Here is a 13,812-nt window from a genome sequence, read left to right as displayed (position 1 = left end):
GTACATTTGGATAGAGAAACATATATAAATTATATTTACTAACAATATACCTCATTAATGTAAAATTTTCTCTATTTTGATAGAGATTTTTTTTTCTTTAAAATTTGGGAGACCAATAAATATTTCAAACATACACAAATTTCAGCATCGATTGTTATTTTCATTAAAATATAATTTTTCTCCTGCTCAAAATTTTAAAGCATTGTATTTCAAAGTGAATTTCCATAACTTTTAAAATCTGACAACAAATTATGATTTATAAATCATAAAATAAAAGTCAAATGATGAAAAGAATGTCAGGAGAATCATTGATTTATTCAGCTTTTAATGTATACATATTTTTGAAAATTCTTCCTAAGTCAACATTAGGAAATTCTTCCTAAGTTAACACAGTCTTAACATTATTTACAACCCTCAGTTAGCCAGAAATTGGGATAAGTCAGCAGGGAAAATCAGATATTAAAGAGAAAGGATGGTACATTAACTTTATGGGATACACCTGAATTCTTCACATGCCATCAACTATTTTTCTTCCTGACTCCATTTCATTGGTTAGTTGCTAATTCCATTAAGGCTCTAATGATGGCTGCTTGCATGCCCTCCTGTATTAGCCTCTGTGCTCTTAAATAAATGCATGAAGATAGCAGTAAGCATAACTGTCAGGGAATGGGTACTGAGGATTAAGTTTCAAAGCTGCTTTGCAGGTAATAACTTGATAAAATAATAATGAGTATAAGAGGCAGTAAAGAAATCCTGCAGTGATGAACTAGAGCAAAAGATCAATGTGTAAACACTGCTTCACAAGGAAGATACCTTAACACAATAGGTTTCTTTCTGGAAAATGTATACATTTTAGACTTACAGATGAGTTTCTAATGGGAACAAGAACACAGGTAACATGAAAAGAAAGTTTTATATTCTTTCCCATTTGAACAAATGTTGTCTGTCTTTTGTTGTTGTTGTTGCTAGTGCATTAAAGAACTAGGGTGTAGGCCAGAGGTGTAGGGAGTGAGAGGATTCACCCGAGATAGAGTACAGAGAAGAGGCAGATGTACTGAAATACAATGCTGAGAGGAGCAGCAGGAAAGACTGGAGAAGTCAGCTGTGCCATGTGGTTTATCTCCCAGGCTGGGAATCTTATGCTTCAGTGGCTGGCAATAGCTTGATAGTGTTAGACTTTAACCCCTGTTCCACCAGGGAGGCCCAAGTCTGTGTGGTTTTTGGTGTTTGTAATTTAAATCAGAGCCATTTTTAACTAGCGGTCAAATAGTATTATATTTTAAATAACATGTTTAATGTACATTAACTACCTCTCAAACTTATTACTGTACTTCAATATTTTATGTAGGGGAGTGGAGGAAAACCAATACAGTTATAGTAAAAAACAAAAAACAAAAAGCAATTAGAACCAGTAAGTAATAGCAGATGAAAGTACTGTTATAAGCCATATAACTAACAAAGTTTGTTAGGTTTTTAAGAATCATGAATTTTTTCAGACTGTATCAAAAAATGTTGTCACTTATTTTTGTTCTATCTAAAGTGTTCTACCTAAGTTGTAAATAAGAAACAATATAAGAATTTGTTCACATGGTTCTCAGTTTGAGGTAAATTACTGACTTCAAAGTTAAATTGAAGATAGGAAGAATGCAAAATTTCTTTACAGTACTAAAGTTTATAAAACATATTTTAAACAATTCATGAGACTGTAGTACCTAATAATTAATTTTTCTAATTTTAGATTCATGACTATTTTACAACCAAATGTTTGTGATTACATATGCAATATTTATGGAATAAGGATTTTTAACTACTATACCACAGATCTGAGGGAATGGAGATGCTAGGAAATAACGTTAAGTCACTTATAATATAGTTTTTTCCAAGACATATTCATCAGAAATACCAGAGAATTATTTTTATAAACATGTGCATCTGGAAGTCAACATTGACAAATAAAAGATACAGAGACAGAAATGTATAAATAAACATTAATGGTTAAAAAGTTTCCTTAGGTGTAGATGTCTTGAATTACACTGCCATGCTTTAGTAATGTAATACAAAACATATCCACTAGATGGAGGCAAAGTACTTACAGTTGGTGATGTAGCAGCAGAGAGCAAAGGTAAAATTCCTCCACAAGCAATGATGATATTGTCTACCATTTGGGAAATGAGGTGAATTGTGTTATGTACAAAAATAATATTTTCATTGCTATTGACAAAATCCATTACTGACTTTGTGGAATGGCTAAAACAGCAGAAAAACAAAACAAAAATTAACATTTCGTTAGCTTAATAATAAACTATTTTTAATAATAACTTTAAAGAAAAAATAATGAACTAGGCAAATTTAAAACTTACTAAAATGAAAAGGAAAATAATTTTCCTTTGAGATTTCAATAATGTTACCAATAATTAGCAACCATTTATGCAGAGTTTTTTTTGTGTGTGATCTAAATGTATTAATTCATTATTTTGTTTCTGTTTGAGAAATGCACTATACTAGCTAGAGTCCATGATATGACTATGCCAATGAATTGGCTAATGTTATTTTTTCTAAAACTGGGAAGTTTTTGTTGAAGGCAAAACAACTGGAAAGTTAACTGAAAAATTCTCCTACTAGCAATTTGTCTGTCACAAGACTACATCCCTACCACTTACCAGTTATTTGTGGAAGTGGTATGATATGGGAGCACACATGAATCAGCTGTACTTCGTGGGACTGAGGGGAATAAAACACCTCTAAGTCACTTAGTGAAACACCTTTCTCAAGAGAAGATGCAGCGCATATACCCAAAGAAATACACTACTTAAGAATACAAAATGTTTCAAATTTAAATCACTGATTCTCAACTTTTTAGAACTGTAGATATCTTTTTAAGTTACATCTTAAGATTATATTCCATTTTCTAAGAATAAATAATTTTTAAGCAATTTAAATTATATCAAATTGAGAGTTTTATGAGAGTTCATGATGGAAACAGAAAAATTTGAGTATTTTAAAGTAAGGAAAGCTTTATATCACTCACTTGGGTACTACCAACATTGCGTATCTCCATATACTGACACACTCATCTCAATATTAATTGTTTCAGGGTATTCCAATTTCTGTATTTATAATCCTAGGTGTAACTTAGTGTATCAAAATATCAGCAATAAAATGATCATTTTTATCATATGAATAGACTAAGGACAAATCATTCAAATAAAAAATAAAAACTCTGGTAGAAATTATTGACTGTTTTTGTAATAGTGATATGTTCTTCCCCACAAACACAATCTAGACATTGCTCAATTACTGAGCTAGATTGGGTAAACAAAAGGTTGACAACAGTTCAGGTACTGGTTACTAGCCAATATTGCTCTACACAAGTCCATCATTGTAATCCCATTCTATAGTACTGATGACTGGTAGAGAAGAACAGGAACCCTGCTGTTATAAAGACATAGAAAAAAATTACTCAAGGAGTTCCTTTTAGAATAAAAGAAGAGGGAAAAAAAAGATGAGGAGGAATAGGAACAGAAAGAGGAGAGAGGAAGAAGGGGAAAAAAGATAGAAGGAAGCAAAGGGGATGAAGGAGAGAATAAAACCCTGCCTTCTATAAAGTTTTGCTAAGTATCTTCTTTTGAACTGAACTGGAATTGAGGCAGTGACTTTGAATACGAAAGGGAAAATTGGGCCAAGCAGAGAAGCCAGCTGTGTCCTGACAGTTTTGTGCCACAGATTGTTCAAGCGCTGATGGTATTGTGTATGACCACCGACTCCCCAACTATCAATATACAATAAATGAAATTCTCCTAGCTGATTAACTTTTAAAATATTGACTATTGGAAAATTAAATTCAAAGTGAGAAAAGTCAATGACTTAATTTATGTATTTACTTTGAGTTCTTTCACTGTTTTTTGTTCAATTAAATGTACCAGAACTGCTTCCTACTAACCACTTAAATGGTAAAATTAAACAGCAAAGGTCATTTTGATTTTATCACTATACATGTAACTTTTAACCAAAAAATAATTCGGTAGATCGTTGTTAATTTGAACATGAAAACATAAAAATGTAGAAGTGACTTTAAAGAAAAACTAAACATTTTTTGTTAATTTTTTTTTTATATAAAACAGGCAGCACAATGAAGGTTTTAAAATTTTTACTTTTTGATTATCTTAGGCCTGTGCTTGAATACTTTTTCGTTTGAGGTTCAGGTCTTATAATCTTTATGAAAATATTTGTGTTTCTATCAAAAATTTCAATGTCTGACCATTATTAAGAAAATTTGAGATTTATTCACATAAATAATTAACTTATTATTTGGCCAATGTCAATAACTAAAAATATTCATTTTTCTTAAGTGAAAGTAGCCTTATAGAAAAGAAGAAAGAATTGTTACCTTCTCCAAACATGTACATCTGTTTCTAATGCAAACAGCAAATCGGTGAGAAGTCGCTGATGCATTGGAGACCATTTAAACTCTGGAATACGGAACATTGTAGTGCGGGGACCTGGGCTGAACTGGCGACGCTGCTCCTCAGTCATTGGCATTCCTCGGAATCCTAAATCAACTCGGAGATCTCTGTCTTGTTGTGTGACAGACCGACCTTGAACTGCCTAGAAAAAGAAAAGAAGGATCTCTGTAGAGTGCTAACAAAATACTAGATTGAAAATGCAAACATTAAGTGGCTCAGTGAAGCTTTTGTAGTCTTTAGTGGGATAGTATTTTTTTTTTAAAGATTTATTTATTTGTGCATAGAGAACTGGGGTACAGGCCAGAGGCTCAGGGGCGGCGAGAGGCTTCACCAGAGACAGAGTGGGGAGCAGAACAGGCAGATGGACGAAGTACACTGCTGAGGGGAGCAGCGGGCAGGTCAGGAGAGGTCTGCCACACCATGTGGTCACCTCCGGGGCAGGCGGGAATCGAACTCATGCGGAAGCGGCTTTAGATTCTCATTGCTGTGCTTTAACCCACTGCACCACCAGGGAAGGCCAAGGAATAGTATATTTTATATAGTATTATTCACCTGGTTGGTGAGTGTGTCACAGGAACCTATTTACGTTAAAATTACAATTAAGATCACTTTTATTTTACTTTTCAGCAACTTGCCAAGGTAACCAAACACCTATGTGGAACACCATCCAGCACACTGAAATCCAGAGCTTCTTTATCCCTTTTTATGGGTTTAACATTAATCACCTTTTTCCTGATGGAGTAGCATGTACTCAAAGTGAAGTACAGTGGATACTCCATTCACTAATGTTAATTAAAAGTACAACATTAAAATAATCAATTATTCCTTGAACAGATTCAAGTTAATTCAAGGCTATGCCACTCACAATACTTCAAGTTAGAAAAACAAATGTATGTGACAAATTAGAAAAGCAGAAAAATAACCTATATACTCCATGTGTGAAAACTAGGCCAGCCTAGATTACTGCATTCAACAAACAAGCACATTATGCTGTCTTTTATTTTAAATCTAACCAAATTCGATATTCCCATCACATATATCAATATAACTATTTCAAGAATGGAAATTGGACTTTAATAGAGAAAAATAAAATGTCTTTCCCATATATAGATCATTAACAATTCTCATGAGAGCACAAAATAACAGTAAGATACAGTTTACTTTTTATTTTTTTGTATTTATACATGAAATATTTCAGATTTTAGTCAAGACAAGAATGATTTATATCATTGTTTTTGTTTTAGAAGTACAGGATGCCACCTTTGGTGCTGTTACCACTCTGCATTCGCCATCAAAGAACGCAGAGTCCACCATGTCCACTGTGATATGTTTGTTCTGCCTCCTCTCCTCATCGCTCCCCTTAGGACTCCAGAAGCCACAGCTCTATTAGTCACCTTTCTAAGATTAGTTCCTACTTCAGCTTTATTTGACTCTTTTATTAGTTTTTCTACATCCCACAAGAAATGACACCATCCAATATGCGTCTTTCCCCCTTTTCCTTATTTCACTTAGAATAACTCTAATGAAGTCATGCTAAATTTACAAAGGATAAGTAGAAAACCCAATTTAAAAAAAAAAAAAGATTGATGGTAAAGGTACTTTAATTTCTCAATTTCTTACATAAAATGAAGAACAGACTTGCAACTCATTAAAACCATTATCGCAACTCATTAAAACCATTATCATAAAATAATATACCTATATTCTAGTGAGATTAAAACTACAACACTAACATTTCTTCATTGGCAGCCCTAACCATCTTCAATTTTCTCATAACAAAATTTCTACCCATAGAAGGTTGAAAGGAAAATCTTGCTGCTAATAATTTCAAATTTTCTCAGTCACTACCTACCTCACAGGGTTGTTGTGAGGATTAAACCTGAAAAATACAGCATAGTGCCTGGAACATAGTAGGCACTTGATAATTAACAGTTCCCTTCCCTTCCCCTTCATTTCATTTATCAGTTCAATCTGGGATCCAAGTTTCTTTTTTCTATAATCCAGAACAAGCTGGGCTTAAGCTTAAAAGTTAAAATTAATCAAGTATTCAGAATGAAAATCTTGAGTGCAAAATGTGCAAATGCAGTTAAGAGTCATAAATGCTAAAACTAGTATAGACCTTAAAAGTCAAATTTTAATCTAGTATAACCTTGTAGTATATAAGGAAATTTAGGCCCAGAGGTGTTGAGAAAAGGCACACAGACAGAATGTGGCAGATCTGGAAAAATAATTCAGATATTTTATATTTATTTATAACCCCAATCTACTCATTCCATAAATTGCCATTATCTATTAAAGTATAATGTAAATGTTAAAATAAGTAACTACTTTGGTGATAACAGCTCAATCAATTCACCAGAACTCATACAGAATAACTTACTTGTGTCGTAGTAGTAGTCTGGATTTTTCTAATTTCCTTTCCCGATTCTTTGCCATCATCAGATCTCTCAGTATCTGAAATTATACTTCCTGCATCAATATTTGGTGCAGTTTTGCTACTAGAAGATTCAGTTTCCAGAGTTGTAGCAGTCATTTCAGCATACTCTAAAGCTTTAGATGATGATGCTAAGTCTCTTTCAGAAATACTGCTCATCCCATCTGAAGTTGTATGGATTTTGAACTCTTTTTCTTCTATTATATTTGATGCACAACTTAAGTCTACACTACTAGTCATGTGAGCAAGCAATCCAAGGTCATCATTCACACCAATGTGTACTTGTGTATCCTGAATATTTGGAATAATGTGATTGCTAGAAAGTTCAGGAAGGAGTTTCTCCTCCTGTTTAGGTATTTTGTCAAAAAGAAAAGATGCACTACTACTAGGAAGTTCATCTTTCTCATCTGCTAATGTTATCAATGGACCATTATCCTTTTCTTCATTTTTTTTAATGATACCAACACTTCCATGTACATTATTCTGGAGTTTTTCAACAGCAGCACTATACACATTATCTAACAAAGATTCAACTTCCACAAGAGCACCATTTTCTCCACCAACTAAAGTTTCTGGTGATAAATCCATATCATCAAGCTTTACTTCTGTTGCTTCCACTTTCTCTGCTTTTATATCAACTAAAAGATCATGAACTTCCACGTGCACACCGCTTCCCGGTCTATCTGAATTTCCAAGGATATCATCTGACACTTTGGTTGACATGAGCAAATCTCTAGTATCTGTGCTGACAGGGTAATCTGTCTCACTCTCTGGGCTCTGACTCTGTGAAAGATCTTCTATTTCTCGGATTTCCATTCCACCTTTGGCTCCTGTTGTCTGTGATGAAAGACCAGAGATGGTGCTCACATTTCCTTTCTTTCCCTTTTTAATGTTTTCTTCCTCTTGCCTCTGATACTCTTCATACATTTTGGCTAGGTATTCCTTGTGTGCTTCATAAGTGACCTTAGGAATAAGTTAAGAAAAGAAAACATTAAGGTCCTACACATATGTCAAGAAGATAAACTGATGGCACAAATAAAACTATGGTAATAATGACAAAAAGGGTACCAAAATTTTGAGATTACAAACACAGCATAATATATCAATCTTAGATAAGTGTTTAGTTTTATCAAATAATTGGAAATGCTCATCAAAAAAGACATGATTCATTAAATGATTTGTTCAAAGATACAAATTTAGATAAACTAGCAGTGTTAAAGTACAAATAATCTTTTCTTTAAGGCTAAGTATTTCAATGTTACCCTAAGCTGGCAACATACTAGTTGAACTCCTACATGTTACAATTTTCACTAAAAGAGAGAATGGGGTAAAACTATATACAACATCCAAAGTATCACTATTAAATCAGTTGTTACCATATTAACTCATATCTAACCTACTACAATTAAGATTTAAAAAACACAAACATGTAGGAAAATATATGTTAATAAACAGTTGAAACATCACCATTTAGCTTTATAAACACTAAAGTATTTACTAAACTACATTACTTTACATAAGATATATATAAAGTATATTGAAATGTCTATTCCTGTAAAACACAATCTCCAAATTTTTAAAGCTATGATAAAATGAGGTGTCAATATAGTATAAAATGAAAATTTCCAATAAAAATTCTTCTAAAATAGAAACATTAAAATGCTTGCTTATAAGCACATCTGGTATTAATATATACTTTAATGATATGACAAAATAATTTCATGTTGAGTTCAACCTTGCTTTTGCAATTCTGACAGGAAACCCTCTTCATTTTACAATAGAGAAAATTCAAATCCCTTAAGTAGGGTTTGACAACCTATGATTTAGGTACCGATCTACTTATTACCTATTTTGGTAAATAAAGTTCTATTAAAACACAGCCATGTTCTTTCCTTACACATTTATCTATGGTTATTTCCACACAATGCAGCTGAGTTAAAAAATTGCATCAGAGACCACATAGCCCACTAAAATAAAGACACTACAGCTATCCTTAAATATAGTTTTCTACTCCCAGTGGAATAAAACTAAGTTCATTTCTTCTAACATTACAGAACAGACTTGTAATACAAACTGAATTAAATGTCAAAATTGGGATATCCATGCCTTTCCTATGATACCACATGATGAAAAGTCTGAATTCTGAATTTCTAGAATCTAATGTATACATAACTACAATTTTTTAATTCATTATTTCATTTTATAAGATGATATGATATTTAAAATATACACATCAATTCTTAGGACTGAAAATAAAGAAAAGATTATACAATTAAATATACTAAACTTTAAATATATTTATGATTAATTTGTAAATGAAAACATTATCTTTATAAAGTCTTAAAAAGTGTATTTCAGTCTTATTAATGAACTATTATAAAAAACAAATAAGTATATTTTAGTAAAAATGGCAATTGGCTGAGACTGAAGTTCTTAGATCCACTAGAAAAACATGGGTTCACCTTTAGTCTAAAATTATCAATTAACAAGCTTATATTTTGAATTAAATGATTTGTAATGCTTTAAATTGCCACCCTTCAGGGTTAAGGGAAGCAGGAAAGAGAAAAGTGCAATAAAGTAATTAGTCATAATGCAAGATGGCCACAAGATGGCACCAAATGATTCCAAGATATTTAATCCACAGCAGAAACTATTAACATAAAATATTAAACCTTGTTACCTTGGAATGGGCTATTGATAGTGTATCCACCCAAACTCTCCAGCCTCCCCATTCGTATTTTATTGCATGATACAAAAGAATCCGGAAGATATTGTAGACCATCTCAGTAATCTTCTGTTCCTCAGAATTTTTAGGGTTGATGTAGCCAAGAGAAAACATCCAATCCTGCCACACTGAACACTGCAATAAGCATCTAGTAGGGGGAAAAAGCTCATTAAGCATGTATGAATTGCATTAGAATTTACTATTTTGAAATTTAAATAGTGAAAATATGACCTGACCTAGGTAAAGCAATGTACAGAATCCTACATATTCTGTATTTTATACCTGGAATGACTTTCCCCCATTTTTCTACCTGGAAAAATCCAAATTACCACTTAAAATTGCTTTCCTTCAGATTTAGTCTTTGTCCACTCTTTCATCATATGTAGCATTAAAAATGCACTTAATAAATTATCACAATTTTTATCATTCCCACTGAATAGCACTAAGACAATCTGTGTAGCACAGTATTTTATATTTAATACATCGTATTTTCTAACCAGACAATAAATACTGGGAAGGATTCAGAAAGCAATCATGGCTTGAGAGCATAGCCCATGTCTTTGCAAACCAACATTAAAAATACGTAACAATGAAAAAAAAAAAATACGTAACAATGGCCAATTATCTGAACACAATAACAGCTAAATGAGTTATAGAGATAGGTATAATCAAAAGCAATAATGCATTTTATGTAAGACTTTGTAAATATGCCAACTAGCACACAATATCTACATGAAAAAAGGAAATATAAATGCAAGTAGAATGAAGACGGATCATATCAAGCAGAGGCACAACACATTTTTAATGATTAAAAATACACAGCAATATGAGAAAGATATGGACAAATTTTTTCTTTGAAAGAAACTGAAAATAAAAGAAAGTAAAATTACCTGTGGAGTAAAGTTTTGTGATAATAGCATACAAACTGCTTACCTTCTATTTTCACGGCTGTTACTAAAAAGTTTTATCATATCAGATAAGAACAAACGACGAACTTCCATCAGTTCTGCACTTGGTGTAGAATTTTTTAACAAAGTTGCCACTACCTTAAGAATCACTAAGTGAACAACAAAAAAATAAGTAAAGTAAATATCACTGCATCACATATTCTACTCAAAAATTATTTACTGGTTTTCAACTAAATGGTTAGCACCAAGGAGAGTGATCAGTATCATGATTCAAAAAATAAATAAATAAATAAAAACAGCATAAAGATTCCAGTGGTTATAAAAAGTTCTGATTTACTTTCATAAGTTGCCATATTTCTACTGAATTACAATAAATAACTGCTATTTGCTCACTTGGATTCTGAATTTTCACTGTAGAATCTGGCTCTGGATGTGGTTTGTGTACAACTTGAGTGCATACTTGCTCTGTCAAGATCTGAAAAATGAAGAATTTTAACTTCATTTAGAAAATAGCTTAAAACATAATTGCAAAACATAGACAAACACAGAATATACCCAAAAGGTCAATTATTTCAAAAGAAACAGCTTTTCCAAAGGGTCTAGAGAATTCTACATACTTCTAAATTCTTTGAACTTTACAGTTTTACTTTTTCTTTAATTATTAAGACAAAACCAGGACCAAAAGAAGAAAAGATTAATTAGGAAATCCAAGATTTTATTCTGTTCAAAATACCTTTTCACTGTATATCCATCACCTACCTATGTTGTGAACTGTAAGGTACTGATACTTTACATGGTCATTAATTAAAAAATAAAACCTTAAGTAGGTAAATTATATGACTCTGTATCCAAATTTCAAAACTGAAGTATGAAAGGGAAAAATCTTTATGAAAAATGTGCCTTATTGTCATTTGTTATTGAGTTTTTTTAAAAGTTTCAAGTAACAAAAAGTTACTAATGTTGACCAAGTAAATGTAAGAATTCTAAAATATTTACTAATTTATTCATTAAAACACAGACTTATGAGCACAGGGTTCTTATAGATCTTCTTCATTATTAAATTCTTAGCAATTAGTATAGTGCCTGACTTACAATCGGTACTTAATAAAGATTTATTAAATTTAAGAATGGATAAAATTTTCACATATGAATAATGGGTACATATCTCTCCAGTGTACTTTAGATGTTAGCATGTGTTAACCTGTATTCTTAAATATATAAAAATTAAAGAGAGTTTTAATAAAGGCATCCTGTTATATTAGTGTTTTAATTTCTTGTCTGATTTAGCATGTTAAATTTTAAGTGAAACTTTGAAATAGCTTAACTGAAATTAAGGTAAAAACACAATGGAGAAACCATAAAGACAGTCGAAGGCCTAGTTGTACATAGCTATCCTGGAGAGTTCTTCTATGAAAAAAAAAAAAAAAAAAAAACAGTAATTATCAAAAGATAGGGCTGGTTCCTTCCGATTAAAAAAATATATATCTATATGATATTCACAGTGACATTTTCTTACCTTTCTGCTCAGACTTTAAAAAAAAAGAAGAAAAAGATAGGAAATTTACTTAGGTATGTTAGGATTGTATATCAAAGTGGTATTGACTTGAAATTAAAACTATCTCTAATACGATAAATATAGGGTATGCGTGCTCCTATTTCTATTATTCCCATAGTTTTGTTGAAAGGAAGCTAAATAATATCTCTATTTTCTGAAGATCACTCAGACATGAATTAGACAGAGCAGAAGCAATGAGACAAAAATTAATACAAATACATATGTCAAAGAACAATCAGTAATTGGTATATGCCTAAAAGGAATTTCACAACAATCGGTCCTATTATAAAGCTACAGCCCAGTGGACAATTACAAAGAACTAGCAAAGTATCCACACTTTGCAACATATTGAAAGTAGGAAATAGTGTTGTGAGCTGGAACTTTATTTCTAGCACCAATTTACTTAACATTCATTGACAGGAATAAATCCATGCCTCTATTAAATAAAACATGGTAACTTGCCATTAAGAAATCTATGTGAGTTTAAAAATGGGGAGAGAAATAATCAGATATGAATACAAAATAAATGTGGATGTAAAAGTTTCACTGAAATGATATGACTGGAGTTAAACTGTGAACACTTGACTGGGCTTTATAAATGAGATATTCACAGGAAGTAAATACCTAAATTCAACAAAATACCTAAATTCAACAAAATAGAACAGAAGGTTCAGAGCCAGAACCTAAATGAAATCCAATGTGTATTTTACGCTATTAGCACATTACAATTCATGAGAGCCAAATATTTTAAGTGTCCAATAGCCATATATGCCTAGTAGCTATCATATTTATATGGCTGGGAAAGAACAATTAATTATTATTGAGGGAGGCTGATACATATGCTACTTATAGACAGATTTGAGCACCATATTCAGATTTTATTTTATAGATGGAATTATCTCTAATTCATGAGTCACAGAAAAAATAGCGGCTGCTACTGGAGCTTCCTTTTTGACCTACTCACTCAATAATCTTAACTTGTATTTTATTTTAGTAGACTCCCCCTTTGAGACAAAAGTGGAACTAGTTTTTGTTTTTTGTTTTTAAAGTCTTAAAATGGCAAACTGTTAACCCCATTGTTGCAGCTAACTGCCACTGTAGGGATACTGGCAGTCAGCTAACATACTATCTTCCCATGTCGTAGATTCTGTAATTCTGAGAAAATGACTTTATTATAAGTTATACAGCTAACTACCACTTAAGATGGAGAAATGATGCAAATTAAAGCAAGATAAATTTAAAGATACACATTTTACAAATAGTGCATTTCTCCAAAATTATATCTTAAAAAAATAGCTGTGTCACTTCTTGACCTATAGGGGAAAATTAACCTTAAAAATCAGGAGTCAGAGCCTCACTGATGGCAGAGGCATTAAAGACACAGTGCTAATGTTTACTGTCAGCCACTGCAGCACAAATCTGAACCCCCAGACATGGAGTTAACCCACATGGTGCAGCAGACCTCTCTTGTCTAGCCTACTGCTCACCTCAGCAGTGTATTTCAGTGAGTCCACCTGTTCTGCTCCCCATTCTGTCTCTGGTGAGCCCTCTTACCCCCACCTCTGGCCCACACCCCAGTTCTTGTATACATAAATAAATATTTTAAAAAATTAGGAGTCAAATATATTTTCTTAATATTTTTAAGTTTAAGATGTATTTTTTAAAATTTTCTTAAGTTATGCAGTTATCTGATATATATATACATATATACACACATATATATGCAT

General features: G+C 32.1%; 1 protein-coding gene across 1 annotated transcript in view; it reads right to left on the bottom strand.

The window, feature by feature from the left end:
* NBEA (neurobeachin) overlaps positions 1-13,812 on the bottom strand; it is a 512,054-nt gene that overhangs the window by 381,216 nt on the left and 117,026 nt on the right. The window contains exons 20-25 of the mRNA XM_012723168.1: positions 10,924-11,005; positions 10,556-10,679; positions 9,578-9,770; positions 6,844-7,860; positions 4,388-4,605; positions 2,094-2,247 (exon numbers count right to left, since the gene is read on the bottom strand). Of these exons, the coding sequence (XP_012578622.1) occupies positions 2,094-2,247; positions 4,388-4,605; positions 6,844-7,860; positions 9,578-9,770; positions 10,556-10,679; positions 10,924-11,005 (1,788 nt within the window). The remainder of the gene's footprint in view (positions 1-2,093; positions 2,248-4,387; positions 4,606-6,843; positions 7,861-9,577; positions 9,771-10,555; positions 10,680-10,923; positions 11,006-13,812) is intronic.

Source organism: Condylura cristata, unplaced genomic scaffold (assembly GCF_000260355.1).
Source record: "Condylura cristata isolate star-nosed mole 26May11 unplaced genomic scaffold, ConCri1.0 scaffold00010, whole genome shotgun sequence".
Taxonomy (NCBI): Eukaryota; Metazoa; Chordata; class Mammalia; order Eulipotyphla; family Talpidae; genus Condylura; species Condylura cristata.
Note: the sequence above shows the minus strand (reverse complement) of the source record. Positions and strands in the feature narration are given on the sequence as shown.